General features: G+C 34.6%; 1 protein-coding gene across 3 annotated transcripts in view; it reads left to right on the plus strand.

The window, feature by feature from the left end:
• PRDM5 (PR domain containing 5) overlaps positions 1–22,881 on the plus strand; it is a 371,490-nt gene that overhangs the window by 164,315 nt on the left and 184,294 nt on the right. For all 3 annotated transcript variants that reach the window (XM_006866280.1, XM_006866281.1, XM_006866282.1), the window contains 4 exons: positions 701–780; positions 2,912–2,996; positions 3,593–3,750; positions 22,267–22,360. In XM_006866280.1, coding sequence (XP_006866342.1) covers positions 701–780; positions 2,912–2,996; positions 3,593–3,750; positions 22,267–22,360 — 417 coding nt within the window. The remainder of the gene's footprint in view (positions 1–700; positions 781–2,911; positions 2,997–3,592; positions 3,751–22,266; positions 22,361–22,881) is intronic.

Genomic DNA, 22,881 nt, shown 5'->3' on the forward strand with positions numbered 1-22,881 from the left:
GTACCTTGTTTTACAATTGCCAGTATAATGCCTTAATGCACTTGTTTATACTTTAATCTTTTTGTTATTGTTTCTAATATTAATGTAATAAAGCAAACATGCACCTTTAGAGTTTTGTAAAAGCCAGGTGTTTGAAAGACTATTCTGTAAATTCCATCTAATAAACAATGAAATCAGATGATTCTGTTGAAAATAAACTGCAAAACTAATAAAAGTTAATGATTTTTTTTTCTTTTATAAACACATTTTTTAGTGTTAATTTTGATTTGGATATTTTGTTGGAGTGTTTTCCTCTTTTAGTACTAAGTTAGTTTGTTTCCTGTTGTTAAGTGCTGTTGAGTTGGTTCCAACTCTTAGTGAACCTGTATGTACAGTGTTTCTGAGAAGCAGCTGGTGGGTTTGAATGACCAACCTTGTGTTTAGCATTCCAATACTTATCCTACAGCTCTACACCAGGAATCGGCACATTTTATGCCTGTAGAAAGTTGAAATTTTTTCAAATTTAAAGAAAAAGAGATTTAAAAATATAACTTCTTTATCTCAATATAGTGAATATATCTTTAACACTTAAAGTTTTAAAATTCTATATTATGAAGAGAAGCTACTTAGTTAGAAATTTTATACTAATTAAAATTAATATATTTAATGCTTCTGTTACTACCTTCACTTGAATAATGATGATACTTTGTTTGTATTTCAGGGGATTCTAAGAAAAAGCTAATATGTTCGGTGTGTAATAAAAAGTGTTCTTCAGCTTTAAGCCTCCAGGAACATAGAAAGGTCAGTTAGAATACTCATGATAATATGAAATATTTGGGTTATTCCTAGTGTCTGTCATTTAAATTTTTAATTGATTTTTTTATATTATAATGATAGAGCTTTGCAATTAACTTCAATGCTAGCATGTACTAGAATGCAAGACTGAAAAAATATATAAGCTGCAAAAGGATATTTTGAATTGCGGATTATTGTTGTGATTTTGTGCCAGCAAGTCAGTTCAGACTCATAACGACCATGTATAGTGTTTCAGAGAGCAGCTGGTGGGTTTGAACTGCTGACCTTGTAGGTAGCAGTCCAGTACTTATCCTGCTATACCAAACCACTGTATATGTAAAATGAGAACGAAGAGAGTTAAACTTAGAATCAGTAAGACTTGCCTGTGGCCATGGAGGAAGTGTTGCTACTAAGTTATTAACATTCTGCAAAGACCATTCAAGAAGCACTAAACTATAGTTGCATATTTCACCAGCAAGAGATAAGATTTATTCTACTAAGATAGTTCTTCTAAAGTAAAAATCATTTTATTATCATGAAAAAATAAATGAGACATGAGGACATTTTTCAAAAATATATTTCCATAGCTATCTTTACTGGAATACTATATTTGGTAAAACTTTAAATTTGGTAGACTATCCTAAAGTTTAACCTCTAAGAAGTAAATAAATCAATGAAGTGATTATAGACTTTTTAAAGTAAAAGAGGTTTAGAAATGTCCATTGCAGAGAATTTAATCTCCTTTTCAGAAATGAGGATTCTGCTTCAGCAGCCATAGGGTTGCTATTTAGGGGAAAGGAGAGAGACATCTGGATGGAGTTCTGCATAACATTTCTTTGAAAAATAGTTTCATGTACCTCAAACAAATAGAAAAATAAGTGTCAGGTCATTGTTGCCTTTCCTAAATAAGAAAACAGGCCCAAGGTCTCATGAAAGGTTAGCAGCATAGAAGAAGAAAGCCAGTGTGCTGACTCAGTCTAGTACTCTCTGTCCTGTTCCTCCCTGCTCATCAAAATCACTGAGGATATAGCAAGAAGACATTTTAACTATCTCACATATTATAGGTTCAATCCACTATACTTGCGTTAGAAAAACTGGATTCAATATCATAAAAATTTTAGGTTTCTCAAGTTATTTTGAAAGACATATGAGAAGGCTTCAAAGAGTTCATGGAAAAATGAAATTAAAAGATGATGGAATTTTCCCACAAACTTTTGAAGCCCTTCAAATTTATATAAAGGTAAACCTCATTTCTCAAACCACATGAAAAGTAAAATTTTAGTTTCATTAGTGTTGTTTTCCTTTTATTTTGTTAGTAAATCACTAAAAAAAAGTTATTTAAAATAAATTACATGCTCCTAGATATTCTAAAAATATATAAAATTAGGAAATGATCATTTATTTCTCATTTATAATGATATAAGTTGTCGTTGTTATTGTTAGGTGCTGTTGAGTCTTTTCCGACTCATACTGTCCTATGCTTAACAGAATTGAACACTGTCTGGTCCTACACCAACCTCACAATCCTTGTTAAGCTTGAGCACATTGCTATTGCCACTGTGCCCATCCATCTCATTGGGGGGTCTTCCTCTTTTTTGCATCATTCCTAGCATGATGTCCTTTTCAGGGACATTCCTGGTAAAATGTGTGAAGCATTTAACAGCAACAACTGTAAAAGGAACATTATACTTGAAGATTATGTATTTCCAAGTTCAAATATGTGAATAACAAAAGAGTTCATATGCAATATTGTTGTTATGTGCTGTTAAGTTGGTTGCAATTCATTACTGAGAAGAGGCTGATGGGTTTGAATTGTCCACATTATGGTTAATAATTCAGTGCTTTTCCTACAGAGCCACACTAGTACTCCTGTATAATATATAATAGATACACTTTTTTATAAAAACTATGTATTACTCAGGTAAGCTATATTACATATGTAAGTTGTATGTAATTTTATGTTCTATTTTAATGTTCTTATGTAAATTGAATTTCAATTTACATAGGGTATTAAGAATCAATTAGAGTATAATTACATAGTTTGGAATATTGAAGTAGCAAATAACTATCTGCATGTTTTTGCTTGAACTCTTCAATTGGTTAGGCTTGACAGGTGATTCAAATGTTCCTTTTGCAGATTCATGAGATATTTGATTGTCAAGAATGTATGAAGAAGTTTATTTCAGCGAATCAGCTAAAACGTCATATGATCACCCACTCAGGTAAATGCGTACTTTTAAATTTTATATTGAAATAACTATACAAGATTAACTCTTTCATTTTTAAGAGCTATAAGATGAGTAATCAGGAGACATAACTATTAGTTCTATCTTGACTGTTAACTAGCTGTGTGTTTTTGGATAAGGTACTTAACTTCTCTAGACCTCAGTTTATTTATGAAGAAAAAAATTACTGGACTAGATTATATCAGAGATCTTCAAAGTTACCATTTAATTTGTCAGGTACTCCTCCTTGAGGCTCAGTTTCTGTGTTCTTTTTATACGAAATGGGAAACTTTTAGGATTACTGTGAAAGTGAATGAGATTGTTTAGGTGCCTTGCGTTTAGTAGGGATCCAAAAACTATAGTTTCTACTAGCTTTCTTTAGTCCATTATTTATGAATATTATAATCATTGAGTAATTCAGTTCTCTGCATTTATAGATACTTTTAGTGTACAAGTAATTTTCTAACAAATGTTAGTAAGAATATTAAAAGTATACTTGAAGAATATTAAGGTTTAAAGTCAAGTTTCATTTTAAACAATTTTGAATATTCCTGATTTACTTAAACAGAATTGTCTCCATTCATTTTTCACAGAAAAACGACCTTATAATTGTGAGATTTGTAATAAGTCTTTCAAGAGGCTTGATCAAGTGGGTGCTCACAAAGTGATACACAGTGAGGATAAACCTTACAAATGCAAGCTTTGTGGAAAGGGATTTGCCCACAGAAATGTTTACAAGAATCATAAGAAGGTAAAACCTTTGGTTTGAAATAATTTGATGGTGTCCTGTATCGTATAAGCACTGGACTACTAACCACAATGTTGGTGGTTCAAGCATATCAGCCACTCCTTGGAAACCCTGTGCATGATCACTATGAGTCAGAACTGATTCAGTGGCACACAACAACAGTAATTGCCATTGCTTATCTTTTAAAGAAGTTTTTATGCATATGGAACATAATATTCAAAATGGTGTAATTGGAGATCTGGCTTTTAGTTTCTGACTTCTCACTCAGGCTAGAACCCTTTGCCATCTGGTTTCTGTCTTCCTTTCTGTGTTGAAACTTTCTTCTCACAACCCAAATGTCACCCAGTGTCTTCCAAACTCTAAGCCACTAAAACAATTTAGTGGGCTGTGGCACTCTACTAATTGCTAAATCTTCATTCTCTTCCTTCTTTCTGTAAAATCACCTTATTTGACATTCATCTTTGATATTCTTTTAGTATAATTGACTAGTTCTCTGCCAGTTTCTCTTTCCTAAGAAATATTAGCCACATCCATGATTTGGGCTATAACTCTACACTTATCTGTAACCTTAATCTTCAGAGTAATTTTTGCAACTCTTTAGACATAATAAATTAGGCATACTCCAAATAGACTCTTAGCCCTTAGAAAACTTGTTTTTTTCTGGAGTTTACATTGCCATTTAGTGACAAAAGTGTTTAATTATCCCAGTTTCTTTCTTCAGTCTTATGTCCTTTATTTGATGGTATATCATAAGATTCTATCTTCTGTGTTATCTTATCATCTTCATAAATATCCTTTCTTTTACCATTTCATTACCTTAAGTATTTCACACTTGGTTCACTTTAGCACATATCTAATTATGCTTTTCCCCTACCTGTCTGTAAGGTTGTAGTACGGTGGAGGCTTGTGTTTTGCTGTGATACTGGAAGTTATGCCAATGCCACAGTATGTTAAATACCATTAGTAGACTTCAGCAGAGCCTTCACTTTAAGACATATTATCAAGTTAAAGAGGTGGACCATTTCTGAATGGTTAGCCACAGAAAACATTATGAATAGCAGTAGAACATTAACTGATACAGTACTAGAATATGAGCATCTCATAATGGAAGGTATTCAAAATACAACTGGGGGAAGAGTTATATCCTCAAAGTAGAGCTGACCATCATAATGTGCATGGAGTAATACTTTTGGAACCCTTATTTGCTGATGAAGAAAAACCTCAAAACAAGGAGAAACAGTTACAATCCTATTTATAATCAGGATGTAGAATATACAGTATATGCATTTAGGACAATTGGAAGTCAACAAAAATGAAATGGACTATTTTTAGGTCAATTCATAGGCATTAGTGAGATGAAATGGACTGGTGTTGTCTGTTTTGAATTTGACAGTCATATGGTTTACTATGCCAGGACATCAAATTGGAAGAGGAATAGTATCATGTTTATTGCCAAAAAGAGTATTTCAAAAACTATGCTGTTTATTATAGGAGTCCTGTTTTGGAGCTATAGGAAAAGTGCAGGACCTCAAGGTTGCTTTCAATCACAATGTAGGCACTTTAAACTTACCAATTGCTCCTTGGAAACCCTATACTGAGTTGCTATTAGTTCAAAACCGACTCAATGGCCTGTAACAAAAATAAAAAGGAAAATGAGTTAAGAACACTTTTATTAAATTTATGCATTAATCAGTAAAGGCAGTGATGATGAAACTGAATAAGTCTGCCTAATTCTTCTGTCTGAAATTGATCAAACATGAATTCAAGATGCATTGATAATTGCTGGTGATTAGAATGTGTAAGATGGAAACAAAGAGGAAGGATCAGAAATTGAAAAATATGTCCTTGGTGATAAAAATTATGCTAGAGATTGCATGATAGAATTTTACAACACCAATGACTTATTCATGGCAAATACATGTTTTCAGCAACATAAAAGGAGACTATACATGTGGACCACACAAAGTGGAATACACAGAAATCAAACTGAATACATTTGTAGGAAGAAAACATGGATAAGCTAAATATCATCAGCCAAATCAAGGTCATAGACTTATGAAACAGACCATCAATCTCTCATTCATAAGCTCTAGCTGAAGCTGAAGAACATTAAAGCAAGTCCATGAAAGTCAAAATTTGACTTTAAATATTTGTTGTTGTTGCTAATGCCATCAATTCAGTTGTAGTTCATAGTAACCTCATATAGGGTTTCCAATGAACAGCTAGTGGGTTTGAACTGTCAACATCAGGGTTCACTGTCCATCTGAATTTGGAGACCATCTCAAGAACAGATTTGATACATTAGACACTGAAAACCAGAAGAATTATGAGATGACATCAAGAACATTATACACAAATAAAGCAGAAGTCATTAAAAAGAGATTAATAAAAGAAAAGATCAAAATAGATGTCAGAGTAGACTCAGAAACTTGCTCTTGAATGTAGAGAAGTTAAAACAACTGGAAGAAATAAAGAAGTAAGAGAGCTGAGCAGAAAATTTCAAAAGGTAGCTCGAGAAGGCAAAGTTAAATATATAATGAAATGTATATAGACCTTGAGTTAGAAAACCAAAAGGGAAGAAAAACAAATTCAACATTTCTCAAGCTGTGAAACTGAAGAAAAATTCAAACTTCAGGTTGCAATATTGAAGGATCTCATGGGCACATATTGAACGATACAGGAAGTGCTGTGGTTTGATAGGATAAACACTGGACTGCTAACTACAAAATTGGTATTCAAGCCAACCAATTCTCCATGGAAGAAAGATGAAACTATTTGTTCCCGCAAAGATTTATAGCCTCAGAATCTCTATACAGGGTCAGTATCAATTAGAACTGACTAGATGGAACTAAAGTAGCAGAAGGCATCAAAAGAAGATGCAAGATACAGTCACTGTACCACTGTACCAAAAAAGAATTTATATGTATGTTCAATCATTTCAGGAAGTAGCATATGATCAATAACTGATGGTACTGAAGTAATAATTCCAAACAGCGCTGCAGGCATTGGCGAAAAACAAGTCTTTAGGAACTGACGGAATACAAATTGAAAAATTTCAACAATCAGATGCAACACTGGAGCTGTTCATTCATCTATGCCAAGAAATTTGGAAAATAGTTACCTGGCCAAGTAATTGGAAGAGATCCTAATTTGTGCCCAATGCAAAGAAAGGTAACACAGCAGAATATGAAAATCATCAAACATTATCGTTAAAATCACATGCAATTAAAATTTTGCTGAGGATAATATAAAAACAGCTACTGCAATACATTGACAGGGAGCTGCCAGAAATTCAAGGCCAATTTAAGAGGACTTGCTGACGTCAGATGGATCTTGGCTGAAAGCAGAGAATACCAGAAAGATACTTACTTGTGCTTTATTGACTATGCAAAGGCATTTGATTTTGTGAATCATAACAACCTATGAATAATCTTGCGAAGAATGGTTATTGTAGAAAACGTAAACATTCTCACGAGGAATTTGTACATAGACTAAGAGGCAGTCTATTGAACAGAACAAGGGGATCTGGAATGGTTTAAAATCAGGAAAGGTGTACACCAAGGTTGTATTCTTTCACCATAATTATTCAGTCTTAATCTGAGCATATAATCTGATAAACTGGGTTGAACTGAGAAGAACATGGCATCAGGAATGGAGAAAGAGTCCCTAACAACCAGCAATATGCAGATGATACGTTCTTGTTTACTGGAAGCAAAGAGGACTTAAAACACTTTCTGAGGAAGTTCACAATTTTAGCCTTCAGTATGGATTGAAATACATTGTGAAGGAAACAAAAATCCTCACTACAGGCAAATAATAACCTTATGATAAATGGAGAAAATATTAAATCCACAATCAAAACTTCTTGAAGCAGCATTCTAGAAATCACAGGACATATTGCATTAGACAAATCTGCTGCAAAAGACCTCTTTAAAGTGTTGAAGAGTGAAATGTCAGTTTGAAGTTTGCCTGACCCAAGACATGGTGTTTTCAGTTGTGTCATATGCATGTGAAAGTTGGACAGTGAATAAGGAAAACTGTAAAAGAATTGATGCAGTTATGATGTTGGAGATGAATATTGAATGTACCTTGGTGTGCCAGAACAAACAAGTTTGTCTTGGAAGAAGTGCTATCAGAAGTACAGAAGAGTGGTGAGGCTTTGCCTCTCCTACTTCGGACATGTTATAAGGAGGGACCAGTGCATGAATAAGGATATCATGCTTCATAAAGTGGAAGGTTAGCTAAAAACAGTAAGACCCCAAACAAGATGGAATAACACAGTGGCAGCACCAATGGGCTGAGACATTACAGTTGTGAGAATGGCACAGTACTTGTGTAATGTTTCGTTTTGTTGTACATAGTGTCTCTATGAGCCTGAACTAGCTTAATACAGCACCTAACAACAATATTAACTATTTTCCATTTTACTGCCTATAATGTTTCATTACAATCAATTCTACCATTTCAGTTGTTCCAAAGTTTTTCCAATTCTACCATTTCAGTTTTTTAGTATATCATTCTCATAATCTAACAATATCGGTAGATTTGTATTGTCAGAACTACATGCACGTTACTCCGTCATTCAGTTTATTACACTCTGATCTCTAACTTTTTCCCATCAATTCTTTCAGGAGCCATACCCAAAACAAATTTGCTTTCATTCAGCAAGACCTCTCTACCTTTTCTTTAATTTCCTCTGTTGACTTTCATTTCAATTTTTGACACTTCCTTCACTCAAGTGTTTGTATCACGAATTTTGTGTTACAAAATTTTGTGTTACAAAAAAATTTGTGTACTAACTATATTGGATAGATAGTAAATAATACTTTCATTGAAATCATAAATTTTATCCAAAGATATTTAGCATCTTAGAAATGTATATGAAAGTGTACTTGTGATGTGATAAATATTTGCATATTGGCTTTCATTATTACACTTTGTTTTATGCCATTAAATGATAATTGTATAGTCTCTTGAAATAATTTTTATTCATTTTTTTCTACTCTAAATATTCCATTGGAATTATAGTTATTATTTTGATATTTACTGTTGACATCATTTTATATGTTTTAAAATCAATTTTTAATTTATGATGCTAATTTAACTAGATTTATATATTTTTAAATCTAAAAAAGTAAAATAAAGCAGATTTACCAAAGAACAAACAGAATTGATTAATAGTTTACCACATTATCTCTGTTTAGTTTCTTGTTGACTACTCAAGCATTTTATGTTCGGGGCAAGAACACATTCATTACTGCTGCTTTGAAAATTATATAACTGTAAAAAATTAGTTGGCTAGTTTCCTGCTCACTCTCTGGAACACTCTTACTCCTTTCTTTGATGAAACTGATCTACCCACACTTACAAGTTTTTCACAGTTTGGATTATGTTATATGCCATATGAGAATTTGGCACAGGATCTTTGCACCATCTCTCATACTTTGAGCCATAAATCATATGAGTGTAATAATGATGTTTTAGGAAGGGTAGACGTGATGTCTATAATTCTAAGGTAGAAAGCACATTCAGTTCTGCTGCAGACAAATGTGCTTCTTTCTCACTGTGTTATGACCCTAGCATGTGTTTGGTACATTACATGAACATATTTGAAATATTTTCTAGGCATTCATGCTCAATAGCTAAATCAACTTTTCTGCTGTTATTATTCATTGATTGCTAGTTATGCCACTGAAATATATGTCACTTGGATATACCAAGACAAGCATGTGGGAATTAAAAAACCAAACTTGTCATGAAACAATGTCATCTTCATTTTGTGAAGCCTGCTTCTGGGTGTTATCTTGCCATGAGTCAGGATTGACTCGTCAGCAACTGCTGATTCTTAATTTTTCTTGTTATTTTTTATTTTTATTATATAGCTTATGCATCTTTATTATATTTTTTAAACTTATTTAGGTCAGTTCTTACTTTATGACTTTTGGATTTATGGGATAAAAGAGCATTGTCTTTAACAGTGGCATGATGACTGTTGTTGTTGTCAAATGCTGTTAAGTTGGTTCAGACTCATAGCGACTATGTCTAGGGTTTCCAAGGAGTAACTGGTGGGTTGAACTGCCAACCTTGTGGTTAGCAGCCCAGTGCTTACCCAACAGCGCCACAGCAGGACTCTGGTTATGACAGTATACAGTGAAAATTTGAAGGATTTTGTGTTTAGAACTTATGCATTTCATGATGTTGCCAGTTACATAGGCTCGATAGTCAAAATTATTGATTAGCAATTCATGTTGTACTTTAGGAGCTGGCTAAAATTAAGGGTGATTGTCTGGATCTGACTATGCTTTCCTACTTAAAATCACAATTGCACAGACATTTATGAATCACAGGAGACAATAACTGATCAATGATTCTTAACTTTTTCTTTGGTTCTCTCTCAAATTTCATGCATAACAAAATTCATGTAATATATAAATATGCTTGATAATGGATATGAGGACAGAGGGAGTTTTCCTGATAAACTTATAAGCAAGCTCCTAGCAGGACAAGTGATGTCTGTTCAAATTAAGAACCTTTTCACCTGGCCCTTTGTATAACCTTTCAGGAGAAAGAAGTTTGAGGTCTATGGGGAAATCTAAACATATCTTCTACTGGCATACTTTCATTGGCCTCCCTTAGGAAAGGTTTCATTCAGTGTTTTCCAAATTCATGGCTGTGATCAATTTTTGGTCATCAAATCAATTTAGTGGGTCGTGATTATCCATGAAAACAGTGTGGGGTAAGTTTCAGATAATGTATTTATTGTACATTGTTGGATTTTGATATTTAAAAGTATTTCTCCAACCGAGGTAGATAGTTACTTTTTCATTCCACATTGGATCATGTTCTACCCTACAATGCTCTCATTTTCTGAACCATTTTTTGGCCGTAGGGTACATATTTGCCTTGCAGTTCATTCACTGCCGGATCAGTGATCCCTTTTTATCCTCCGACTTTAATAGAAGACCTTCCTTCTCAGCTTTCTTCTAATCTCTTCCATTCCTCCACTCCCAAATAATAATAGAAGAGCCATTAGCTAAAGACAGTAGATCCCTATTTATGGATTTTATGAGTCAGATAATAAGCTTATCGCAAATTTTAGTTGCTCCTACTTGCCTGTCTTCAGAAAAAGTGTTATATCCACCAGGACTAATTTAAGTGTGACTTTATATGTATTGTCACCAGCATTTGATATTATCAATTTAAAAAATAGTTTCAGTCTAAGAATTATATAATTACTGTATTTTAATATGATAGGTGAAATTGTGCTTCTTATAAGTTTATTTCCACTTACATTTGAAGTGCCTTGTGAACTTTTTGGCTGATTTTCTGTAAATGTTCTGTTTTCTCATTGATTGTTCAAATAAATATTATTCCTTTGTTATTTATTAACATATTTTGTTATTTAGAGGTATTCTTGCCCCAATTTGCCAATTAGTATATTTTGGATAAAGAAGTTTCACATATATATTGTCAAATGTTATAGTATTTTTATGACTTGATTTTTTTGTATTATATAGAAATTTTTGTTACAAATATACAAATATTCATCACTGCTGCTTAAACTTGTGTTGTTGTTATGTGCCTGGGAGTCAGTTATGACTCATAGAGACCCTCTATAGGGTTTCCGAGGAGTGACTGGTGAGCTTGAACTGCTGACCTTGCAGTTCAAACCAACTTTGCAGTCTAGTGCATTAAATTGGCATTTTAATCCTTCTAGAATTTAATTTTAGATATGAAATGAGGTGTTGATCCATAAAGCCAATGTTACCATATGCTGAATACTTACATAGGTCCGTTTATGATCTCCATGCTGTTCAGGTAACATAGCAATATCATACTGTTTTCATCATTTCAGCTTACACTGTGGTTTAATCTCTTGGACAAGGTCTTCTTTGTACTGTTCCTTTCTCACAATTCTCTTAGATGGCATTCTGACAGATAATGTTGACAGTCGTACTGCTGAGCACGAGGAAACTTCTGACCATTAGAAAATAGCCCCTCTTCACAATAATTCTTTATATAAACACTTCGTATAAGTAGTTTGATTTGGAAATGTTTTATTCTTACTTCTTCCTGGCAGAAAGAGGAAAAAACCAAAGCAGCTTATTTCCCTAACTGTACTCTCCATTAAGGAGCTCTGGTAGCGTAGTGGTTACGAATCCAGCTGCGAACCTTAAGGTCAGTGGTTCGAAACTATCAGCCGCTCCGCCGGAGAAAGATGAGGCTTTCTACTCCCGTAAAGATTTACACCCTCGGAAACCCTGTACAGGGTCGCTATGGGTCGGAACCAACTCGACGGCACTTAACAACAACAACAACAACTCTCCATTACCAGTATATTTTGTCCCTGGGTGGTATAAATGGTTAATATCTTCAGCTGCTAACTTGAAGTTTAGTTTTGAGTCTATCTATAAGAACCTCAGAAGAAAGGCCTGACATTTTACTTCCAAGAAAATCAGCTGTTGAAAGTTGTTCTTCATTGGAAACCTTAAAGAGCACAGTTTTTTTTATACATAGGATCTTCAGCAATTGGAAACAACTTAATGGCGCCTGGTGTTGGTAACCAGTGTATTTAAATTTTTTCTTGTTTTAAAAAGATGTTATGTAGTCCTAATATGGAAGTTCTTCCACAAATTAACATTTACTCAACCTTGAATTCCAACAAGCTTGGTTGACTCATTTCCCAGGTCACAATAGCTATTACAGGAAGACTAAGGGAGAGAATTGTAAACACAAACCTTAGACAGCTTAACAATCACCAGAAAATGGCAGTGGTTTATTATAGACAAGAGAGGAACATTTTTTATCCCCATAAATCACAGAGGCAAATTTACTGTTACGGCAAGAATCAAGAATAATAGTAAGTATACTTGATAGGTGCCATTGAGTTGGTACTGACTCATAGCGATCCTACGCACAACAGAATGAAACACTGCCTGGTCCTGGGCCAACCTCACAATTGTTGCCACGCTTGAGCCCATTGATACTGCCACTTTGACAATCCGTCTCATTGGCGGTCTTCCTCTTTTTCTCTGACCCTCCACCTTACCAAACATGATATCTTTCTCCAGCGATTGGTCCCTCCTGACAGTATGTCCCAAGTATGAGAGACGAAGATTGGCCATCTTGGCCACCAAGGAGCACTCTGGCTGCACTTCTTCAAACAAAGATCTGTTGGTTCTTTTGGCAGCCCATAGCACTTTCAATATTCTCCTCCAACACCATAATTCAAAAGCAGCAATTATTTTACGGTCTTCCTTATTTACTGTCCAGCTTTCGCATACATATGAGGTTATTGACCATACCATGGCTTGGGTCAGGAGCACCTTAGTCTTCAAACTGATATCTTTGCTCTTCAAACCTTTAAAAAGGTTTTGTGCAGCCAATTTGCTTAAGGCAGTATGTCGTGTGATTTCTTAACTGCTGCTTCCATGAGTGTTGATAGTTGATCCAAAAAGAATGAAGTCCTTGACAACTTCAGTCTTTTCTCCGTTGATAAGGATGTTGTTTTTTGGTCCAGTGGTGAGGATTTTTGCTTTTTTTACATTGAGATACAATCCATAGGTAATGTAATTTCAGAGACATAGTTAAATGGAAAATTAATATATTTTTAACAAATAGATGCTCTTCTTTCTTAGGTGATGATTTTTATTACTCAAGAAAATAACATAAGTCTGAGCCAATGAAAGCTAAAAATGTACAAATGGAAACTGTGCTATGATTAAAATATGCTAAAGTGTAATAAATCAATACTAATTTGACTTTGAACCTAATATCCCATCTTGTATGTTTTATATTTAAAACGGCCTCTAAATTCTGGATATTTTTACTTAGTTTACACCTTGATTAACATGAGAAATAGGTTGGTTTTATGAGGATTTCATTGGCATTATATCCTTTGGTGATGTTGACACTTCAGATAATTAGATGTTAGTTTTGAAAAAAAAACAAACAGCATTCTATGTTTTTCTAAATTTTTCTTTACCCCGTATTAGCCAAATGTTTGAGATATGTGATCTTTTAAAATGCTAACATATTATACTATATTGAAATGTATATCATAGCTAAGAACCAATATTAATTTTCAAAGAGTATTATTTTTTAACTGAAATTGTTGTGTGTTCCTCTGCTTATAGTTCATGAAGCTGCACTTCCTTCTTTTTGCATGAGAAATTATTACCATCTTTCAAATAGTCTGCATGACTGTTACTGTAATGAGTGTGGAAACCATATCCTTCTGGGTGAAGCTACAGGTTGATGACTGTTAACTGGACAGTTCTTTGGAGAGAGAGAATTGCTGTTTCTATATAGTCAAAATGTGTGAACCTGGAAAAGTGAACATGCTTGCTCTGTATGGCTCTGTATTTGTAGCACATGGTGATAATTGTGAAAAGACAGGACTTATAATTTAATGATCAAGTCTGCTAATCTAGAGGGTCATGGATAAAACCTTCTAGCCTAGTGCTTGTTTGATATGAGATTCCAAATCTTATCAGTGTTAAACAGGGGGAAGCTGCCTGAAGTGTATGTCCAAGTTCTTACCTTCTAAGATGATCTCTGCAAATCTGTGATTATTCCTCCTCTTAACAAATTCTCTTAGACCCAACGACGTGGGAACTTAAGTAGTTGGCTCAATGGGGTTATGATTCTTCTACTAATAAAGCTGTATCTCTTCAGCAGTGGAAAGGTAAGGATTGGTTGTGCCAAACTTATTGTGGTGGTGTAAGGATTAAATACTCAGCTTCTACTTTAAGATTGGCAGTTTAAATCCACTTAGTGGTTTTGTGACTCTATGGAAGAAAGAGACTCTGTGACTCTCTGACAATCTGCTCCCCTAAAGATTATAGTCTAGAAAACCGTGTGGACATTTATGTTCTATCACATGGGGTAGCTGTGCTTCAAAAGCCAACTCTAAACCACCTAACAACATAGTTCTGTAGGAACATCACCTAAATTTTTGTTTCAGTGTCACTGTGTAGAATGACCTACCCTGTTGTGCACTCAGCTTACACTTACTTCTTCATTATCTCTTCAATGGCCATTAATTTTTGTGAGGAATAGGCCTCTTAAAGAAGCTAGTTTTAAAGGAGATAGTAAAAATTTACTCCACAAACCTTATATGATGTGGGTTTATTTTGCTGCCCAGTGGAACAGTAATGTGCTTATGATATAGATACTTCAGACTTCAATAACAAAGTTTTTTCAATAGCTCTGATAAACATATCCCTAAAACGTTTTCTCTAAATTTAGTTTTCACTTATTTTCCTTGAAATTATGATAGTTTTCTTGCTTTGTAAGTGACCCAAATGAGAAATAATATTTCCAATAAAATACTATTACTGTGGACTGATATATTCTAGTGATATTTGAGGTTACCATTTTTAATTCTAAATAGCCCTGATGAAAAAATATGTCAAAACCTTCTGCAGCATATCGGAAGCATGTGATTAGGTATTGTAAACAGTTCAACAAAGTTTCTTATGCATTTTCTATACCTGCAATAATAATCAGACTTAACTCTAGTTATTGATATCATTAGTTCATGGACTAGTATGTATAGTAAATTGGAAGATGTTGATATCATTAATGATGACATTTTCACACAAGGATCATGAAATTAATAAAACAGTGAATAGTTTGGTGCTCTTTAAGAGAAGAAATATTAAAGGCTTATTATGCTGTTGTTGTTATGTGTCATCGAGTCGGTTCCGATCCATAGCGACCCTGTATAGGGTTTCCGAAGGTGTAAATCTTTACGGGAGTAGAAAGCCTCATCTTTCTCCCACGGAGCAGCTGGTAGTTTCGAACCGCTGACCTTAAGGTTCGCAGCCCGCCACCTTTAAAAAAAAGTTAATTTCATCTGGTAATTGAAAAGTGTATTTTGGAGATGGAAGTCATCTACCAACAAACTAAGTAGCCTGGTTTACATGCAAGCAAATATAAGGGTGAGTCAAAAATTATCTGTACTCTGGTTATATTAAAATGCCCATCCATGCCCACATCTGATGACATCATTGAGTGTGCATGCAGTATGATTCTTTTGAGTAGACGAATGACAGTGGATTACATGGCAAATCACTTGAAAATCAGCCATGGCTCTGTCTGTGAAATGATTCATGACAGACTTGGATTTTGAAAAGTTTGTGTGGGTTGGTACTGAAACAACTAACAGAAGAGCATAAACCAAAGTGTTTTGACATCTGCAAATAAAATTTGGAGGAATGCATAAAGGCAGGTAAAAGTTTCTTGAAAAAAAAATTATTGATGATTAGAAGTGGATTCATCACTATGAGCTTGAGAGAAAACTGTTTTCTGGGATTCTCAAGGGCCAGCATTGGAACACTATTAGGAAATAGATTCTGCAACCAACAGTGCTCCTTATAGTGAGATACTCACTGAAGACTGAACTTTGTATTAAATGCAGAGGACTGCTACCCAAGAGTGTTATTATCTTGCATGACAATGTACATCCCCATACCTCTGCCCATACTGTTGATACTTTGCAACAACTTCATTTTGAAGTGTTACAACATGTTCTCTATAGTTCTGATCTTGCTCCATCAGACTTGCACCTGTTTGGTCCCTGATGCAGCCCTTTGAGGACGAAGATTCACCGCTGATGAAGACAGTGGCTCATTTGTGGCTTGCAGCACAGCCTAAAACATTTTTACAAAATGTTTTAGGGATTACAAAAGCTGGTTGACAGATAAAGTGTATTGAAATGGAAAGAAATTATGTCAAAAAGCGATGTTTTTGTCTTTTTAAAAACTTGATTAAAATAAATTCTATACCCAGAGGGTGGATAATTTTGGACTTACACTGATATTTCTGCCTTACTTAAAAATAAAGATGGCCTGTTGTTTATTGATTGGACAAATGGGTTTTGATGTTGAGGTTTTAATAAATGATACCACCCTGACCCAGACATGGTGATGGAATCTTTTTGACTAAAGTATTTAGTTATCTCATTTTGCATTTAGAATATGCTATTGAATTTAGGCCAATATCTAGATGGTATGATTTCGGTTTGAGTAACATAATTGCAAGGCAGTATGCTTTGTTTTACAATCAAGTTTGTTTTCTTTTATAATTAAGCTAGTAAGTTATTTAAAAAGTTACTTTGTCATAGACTTGAAAAAAATAAAGAGAAAGAATGTGGTAGAATTTAGTAGTTTTAGAAAACAAAGCAGAATTAGTTTTCAATCAGATGTTTAATTTTTTTTTCTTTTCATAGTAATATTACCTACTCATTGTAGGAAATTCAAACTTCAAAGAAAGGTATAAAGAAGGAAGTACATTTTCCTGTGTAATCTTTCATCAGTGTTTTCTAGGTAGGACATCTTTCTAGACTCCCCTTTATTTGTATTTATGTATAAAGCATAAATAGTATTCTATATATGGTATTCTTCTTTAACACTCAAAATATGTTATAGAGGATTTTCCATATGCAACAACATAAATATGTAAGTGTTGTTGTTGTTATGTGTCGGTGAGTTGGTTCCGACCCATAGCAATCTTATATAGGGTTAGCAAGAAGCAACTGGTGAGCTTGAACCACCGACCTTGAGGTTCAAACTGACTTTGAAGTCCTGCACATTAACCCACAGTGCTACACCAGGACTCTAAAAATGTAATATATGTTTATAATTTTTCTAACCAGGTTTATATTTGTTAAGGACATTTAGAATCTTTTTTTCAAAGTACGATTATTTAAAAATTATGAGATATATTTCTGTAAAGATAATTGCTTACAATCTGTGCACATTTGTTAGCTTTAATGGCATGAGTAGAGTAAAGCTTTGAATACTTTCATTTACTGATATGGCACAACTCAAACTGAGAAGAAATAGCTGCAAAGATCCCTTAATAATGAGAAATTGCAATGTATGAACTATGAATCTCAGAAAATTGGAAGTTATCAAAAACGAACTGGAATGCTTTAAGATAGATATCCTGTGCATTAATGAGCTGAAATAGACTGGTATTGACCATTTTAAATTGGATAATCATATAGTCTACTAGTTAGGTTTTGTGTCAACTTCGTTGAATTCTCAGTAGTTGGGCAGTTATGATGTACTAGATCCCCCATGATGAAATCTAATATAATATAATCACTTACCACATGATATAGCCTGATTTTATCAGTCCTGATGTGATGTAATTTCCTTTGTGATTTAAATCCTCACTTTTGTGATGTTAATGAGACTGGATATGATCTACAAAGGATGATCTGTTAATACAACTATTATTCAAGTTTATACAGCAATCCACAGAAGAAAGTGAAGAATTCCATTAACTGCTGCAGTCTGAAATTGATTAAACATTGAATCGAGATGCAGTGATAGTTACTGGTGATCAGAATGTGAAACTTGGAAGCAAGTATCAGTAGTTGGGAAATATGGCCTCAATGAAAGAAACAACACTGGGGATCTCATGAGAGAATTTTGAAAATACAATGAACTGTCATTGGAAATACCTTTTTTCAACACATAAAGGGCAACTATACAAATGGACCCTACCAGATGGAATACCAAATTTGCTACATCTGTATTAAGAAATATTGTATACACTCAAATATTGTATACACTCATTATCATCAGTCAGAGCATGCCAGAGGTTAATTTTGGAAGAGACCATCACTACATCATATGCAAGCCCAAGTTGAGACTGAAAAAATTAAAACAAGTCTACAAGAGCCAAAGTATAAACTTCACTGAATCTCCCCTGAATTTAGAGGCTATCTCAAGAATAGATATGACTCACTGAACACTAATGATTTAAGACTAGGTAAATTCTAGGATGATATCAAGTACATATTATTCAATCTGTATGCTGAGCACATAATTCCAGAAACTGGATTATATGAAGAAGAATATGGCATCAGGATTGGAGGAAGACACATTAACAACCTGCAATATACAGATGGCACAACCTTGCTTGTGGAAAGCAAAGAGGAATTAAATTACTTACTGATGAAGATCAAAGACCACAATGTTTAATACAGTTTGTATTTCAGTGTAGAGAAAACAAAAATCCTCACAACTGGACCAATAAATAACATCATGATAAATGGAGAAAGGATCAAAGTTGTTGAAGACTTCATTTTGCTTCATCAACCATTAATGCTCATAGAAGCAGCAGTCAAGAAACTACATAACATATTGCTGTAGGCAAATCTACTGCACAAGACCTTTTTAAAGTGTTCAAGAGCTAAGATTTGAGTAAGGCGTGCCTGACCCAGGCCATGGTATTTCCTTTAACCTGATACGCATGTGACTGTTGGTTAGTGAATAAGTAAGACCATAGAAGAATTGGTGCCTTTAAGTTATTGTGTTGGACGAAGGTATTGAAAGTACCTTCAACTGCCAGAACAAACAAATCTGTTTTAGAAGTTCAGCTGGAATGCTCCTTAGAAGCCAGAATGGTGAGACTTCATCTCTCATTATCAGGAAGGGACAAGTACCTGGAGATGAAATCATGCTACGTAAAGTGGAGGGTCAGCAAAAAAGAGGAACACCCCCAATGAGGTGAATTAACACAATGGCAGTAGCAATGAGCTCATGTATAACAACAATTATGAGATTGGCACAATGTTTCATTCTGTTGTGCATGAGGTCACTATGAGTTGGTGCCGATTTGACTGCACCTAACAACAACATCAAGTGCATACTATATGAGGAAAATCAAAGGTCACTTAAAAGATAGAAAAGAAAGAGATGACCAAAATGGATGGCAGAAGTCTCTGAAAGTTGCTCTTAAATGTACAGTAGCTAAAATGAAGACCTGATTATGTAACAGCTAATGAGAAGATTACAAATGTCACTTTGAGACAACAAAGTACTATAATGTAATATGCAAAGACCTGGAGTTGGGAAACCAAAAGGGAAGAACACAAACTAGGAATTTCTTACACTAAAACAACTGAAGAAAAATTTACACCTCAAGTTACAATATTGAAGGATTATATGGGGGCCTGGTTTGGCACTATAGGATAAGCATTGAATTATTATCCACAATGTTAGTGGTTCAAACCCAGGAGTCAGTCATTAGAACAAAACAAAGGATTTGTTTAAAATTAGTAAAGGTATGCATCAGAGTTGTATTTTCTCACCATACTTATTCAATCTGTATATTGAGCAAATATTCGGAGAAACTTGACTAAATAAAGACAAATGTGGCACCAAGATTGGAAGAAGACTCATTAACAATCTGTGACATTCAGAAGCCTTGCTTGCTGAAAGTGAAGAGGACTTAAAGCACTTACTGATGAAGATCAAATTTTACACCCTTTAGTATGGATTATACTGCAACATAAAGAATAATGATAAAAGAAACAAAAAACATGCCTCCCTATTGGACCTATATGAAAGAACATCATGATAGATGGAGAAAAAAATTGAAGTTGTGAATTTCTTTTCACTTTTGTCCGCAGTCAATGCCCATGGAAGTAGCAGTCAACAAATGAAGAAATTTATGTTGTTGTTAAGTGCCATCGAGTCGATTCTGACCCATAGCGACCCTATATAGGGTTTCCAAGGAGCAGCTGGTGAGCTTAAACTGCCAACCTTGCAGTTCAAACAGCTTTGCAGTCTGGCGCATTAACACACAACACCAAGCGATATATAGCACTAGACAAATCTGTTGCAAAATACCTCTTTAAAATGTTAAAAATAGCAAATATGCCACTTTGAGGCCTAACATGAGACTGACCAAGTCATATTTTAGGTTACCTCATATGCATATGAAAGCTGTACGGTGAATATAGCAGACCAAAAAAGAATAGATGCATTTGAAATAATGTGTTATTGCAGACTATTGATGATACCATGGGTTGCCAGCAGAATGAAGCAAGGATGAGAGGAATAATTGCAGCATTATTAAAGAAAGAACACCATTAAAGGCAAGAGCACTCCCTGAACTTAGGTCAGTGAAAAATAGGAAGATCCTCAATGAAATGGATTGACATGGTGGCTGTAATAATGGGCTCTCTCATAGGAATCGTTTTGAACATAGGGTAGGGATCAGGTAGTATTTAGTTTTTTTGGTATATAGAGTTATGAGACAGAACCAACTTGATGACACCTAGCAATCTCTTGTTTCTTATAGTGACCTTTTCCCAACTTAATTTGGTAAACACAGATTACTGTGTTGAAAGAAATATATTAAGAATGCTCATGAGAAGAGAAAATGACAAAACTTTGTCTTGAATACTTTGTACATGTCAACAGGAGGGACCATTCCCTGGAGAAGGACATCTTCCTAAGTGAAGTAGAGAGTAAGCAAAAGAGGGAAAGACCCTTGAGGTGAATTGACTCAGTGACTCTAACAATGAGCTCAAACATAACAGCAGCTTGGAGGATGGTGCAGGGCCTTGCAGTGTTTCACTTTGTTGTACATAGAATTACTGTGAATCACAACCTCTTCAACGGTGCCAAACAACAATAGTTTATCAGTATAATTTTACTTTTCATGTACCATTGTTTTTAATAATACTGAAATCATTCTCATTGAGAAATTATTTAACTTTTTGAACCTTGGTAGTGGTGGTGCTTACGTGCCATGGAGTTGCGTCCGACTCATGGTGACCCTGTACAGGGTTTCCAAGGCTGTACATTTTTAAAAGCCTCATCTTTCTCCAGCAAACAGCTGGTAGTTTTGAACTACTGACCTTGAGGTTATCAGTTGGATTCATACCCACTACATTGCCTGAGCTCCTTAGTGGTCTTATATATAAAAACTGGAATGTATTTTGAAGAGCACCAACACAAATTTATCATATAAGGAATGCTTCCTTACTGTTAAAGTGTGAGTAAATGTCCTAATTTAATTTAGAGACGAAAGCAGCCTGTAGAACTAAACAATATTTAAAATTATTCTGTGAAGTTGAGAAAAAGGGTAGAAACAGTATCCATTGTAATAATTTCCTTATTTTATAGTGAAAATGTAAGGAGCTCTGGTAGCATAGTGGTTACAAATCAGGCTGCGAACCGCAAGGTCAGCAGTTCGAAACTACCAGCTGTTTCACAGGAGAAAGATGAGGCTTTCTGCTCCCGTAAAGATTTACAGCCTCAGAAACCTTGTACAGGGTCACTATGAGTTGGAACCGACTCCACGGCACATAACAACAATAGTGGAAATGTGGTTGTCACATCTCTAAAGGTTGTCCAGTGATGGTGATCGTTTGACTTTTGAGAAATGCCATACTGTTTCATTCTGCAAAATAGATCTTGAGAAATTTCAGTTTTTTTCAGATGAGTATTATGAAGTAAAATATATAATTTACTGTTTACCAAATTTTCTTTAATGTGAAAGTTTAAAAATGCTTGGTTTTTTTCCTAGAAACACAGCATGTTTGTATTTACTAAATCTTAGGGGTAGTGGGCATGTCACCAGATGAAACCAAGATATTGTCCATCTTCCTTTCTTTATTCTTTGACATTATGAAGTCAAGAAGGGCCAGTTATTATAATGACTATTTCATTCATGCTCCTTTTGACTTATGGTTTCTTTCATCTGCAGACCCATTCTGAAGAGAGACCGTTCCAATGTGAGGAATGTAAAGCTTTGTTCCGGACCCCATTTTCTTTGCAGAGACACCTACTAATACATAACAGTAAGTCACAATCCAGGCATTTGAGGACAAAAAGAGTAACTTCACACTTTGTTCTTGTTCTCCTCTTGATCTTTTAAATCTAGGAATCATGATAATGCCTTTCACTTTCTCTTCCTTTATTATCCTGCAGTAAGATTAATTATTTTATGAGACATTACATTTCATATAATTTATTCCCATTATTTAAAGTGTTTAAAGGAAAACATTTTCTAAGGTCTTAGGCATCTATGAACTTTGTTTATTTTTATTTATTTATTTTTGATGTACCCATATAAAACAAAAAAGATAAACTCATTTAAATGTCCAGACGGCACATTTTGCAGGACAGCTTCCTGCACACAGGCATACATCCTTTCTCAATCCATGGGCCTTGAGTCCTCAGCTGCTCTGTCTCTATGCCGTAGATTCTGCCACTGTCTCTGCTGCTGCCACTTTTCTGGGTAGGAGCTCATGCTCCACTCATGCTTTTACTTCTTGAGAATCCTGGGGCCCTGTGTTCCTGAAATGAAAGATGAGTTATT

This window comes from Chrysochloris asiatica, unplaced genomic scaffold, assembly GCF_000296735.1.
Source record: "Chrysochloris asiatica unplaced genomic scaffold, ChrAsi1.0 scaffold00088, whole genome shotgun sequence".
Taxonomy (NCBI): Eukaryota; Metazoa; Chordata; class Mammalia; order Afrosoricida; family Chrysochloridae; genus Chrysochloris; species Chrysochloris asiatica.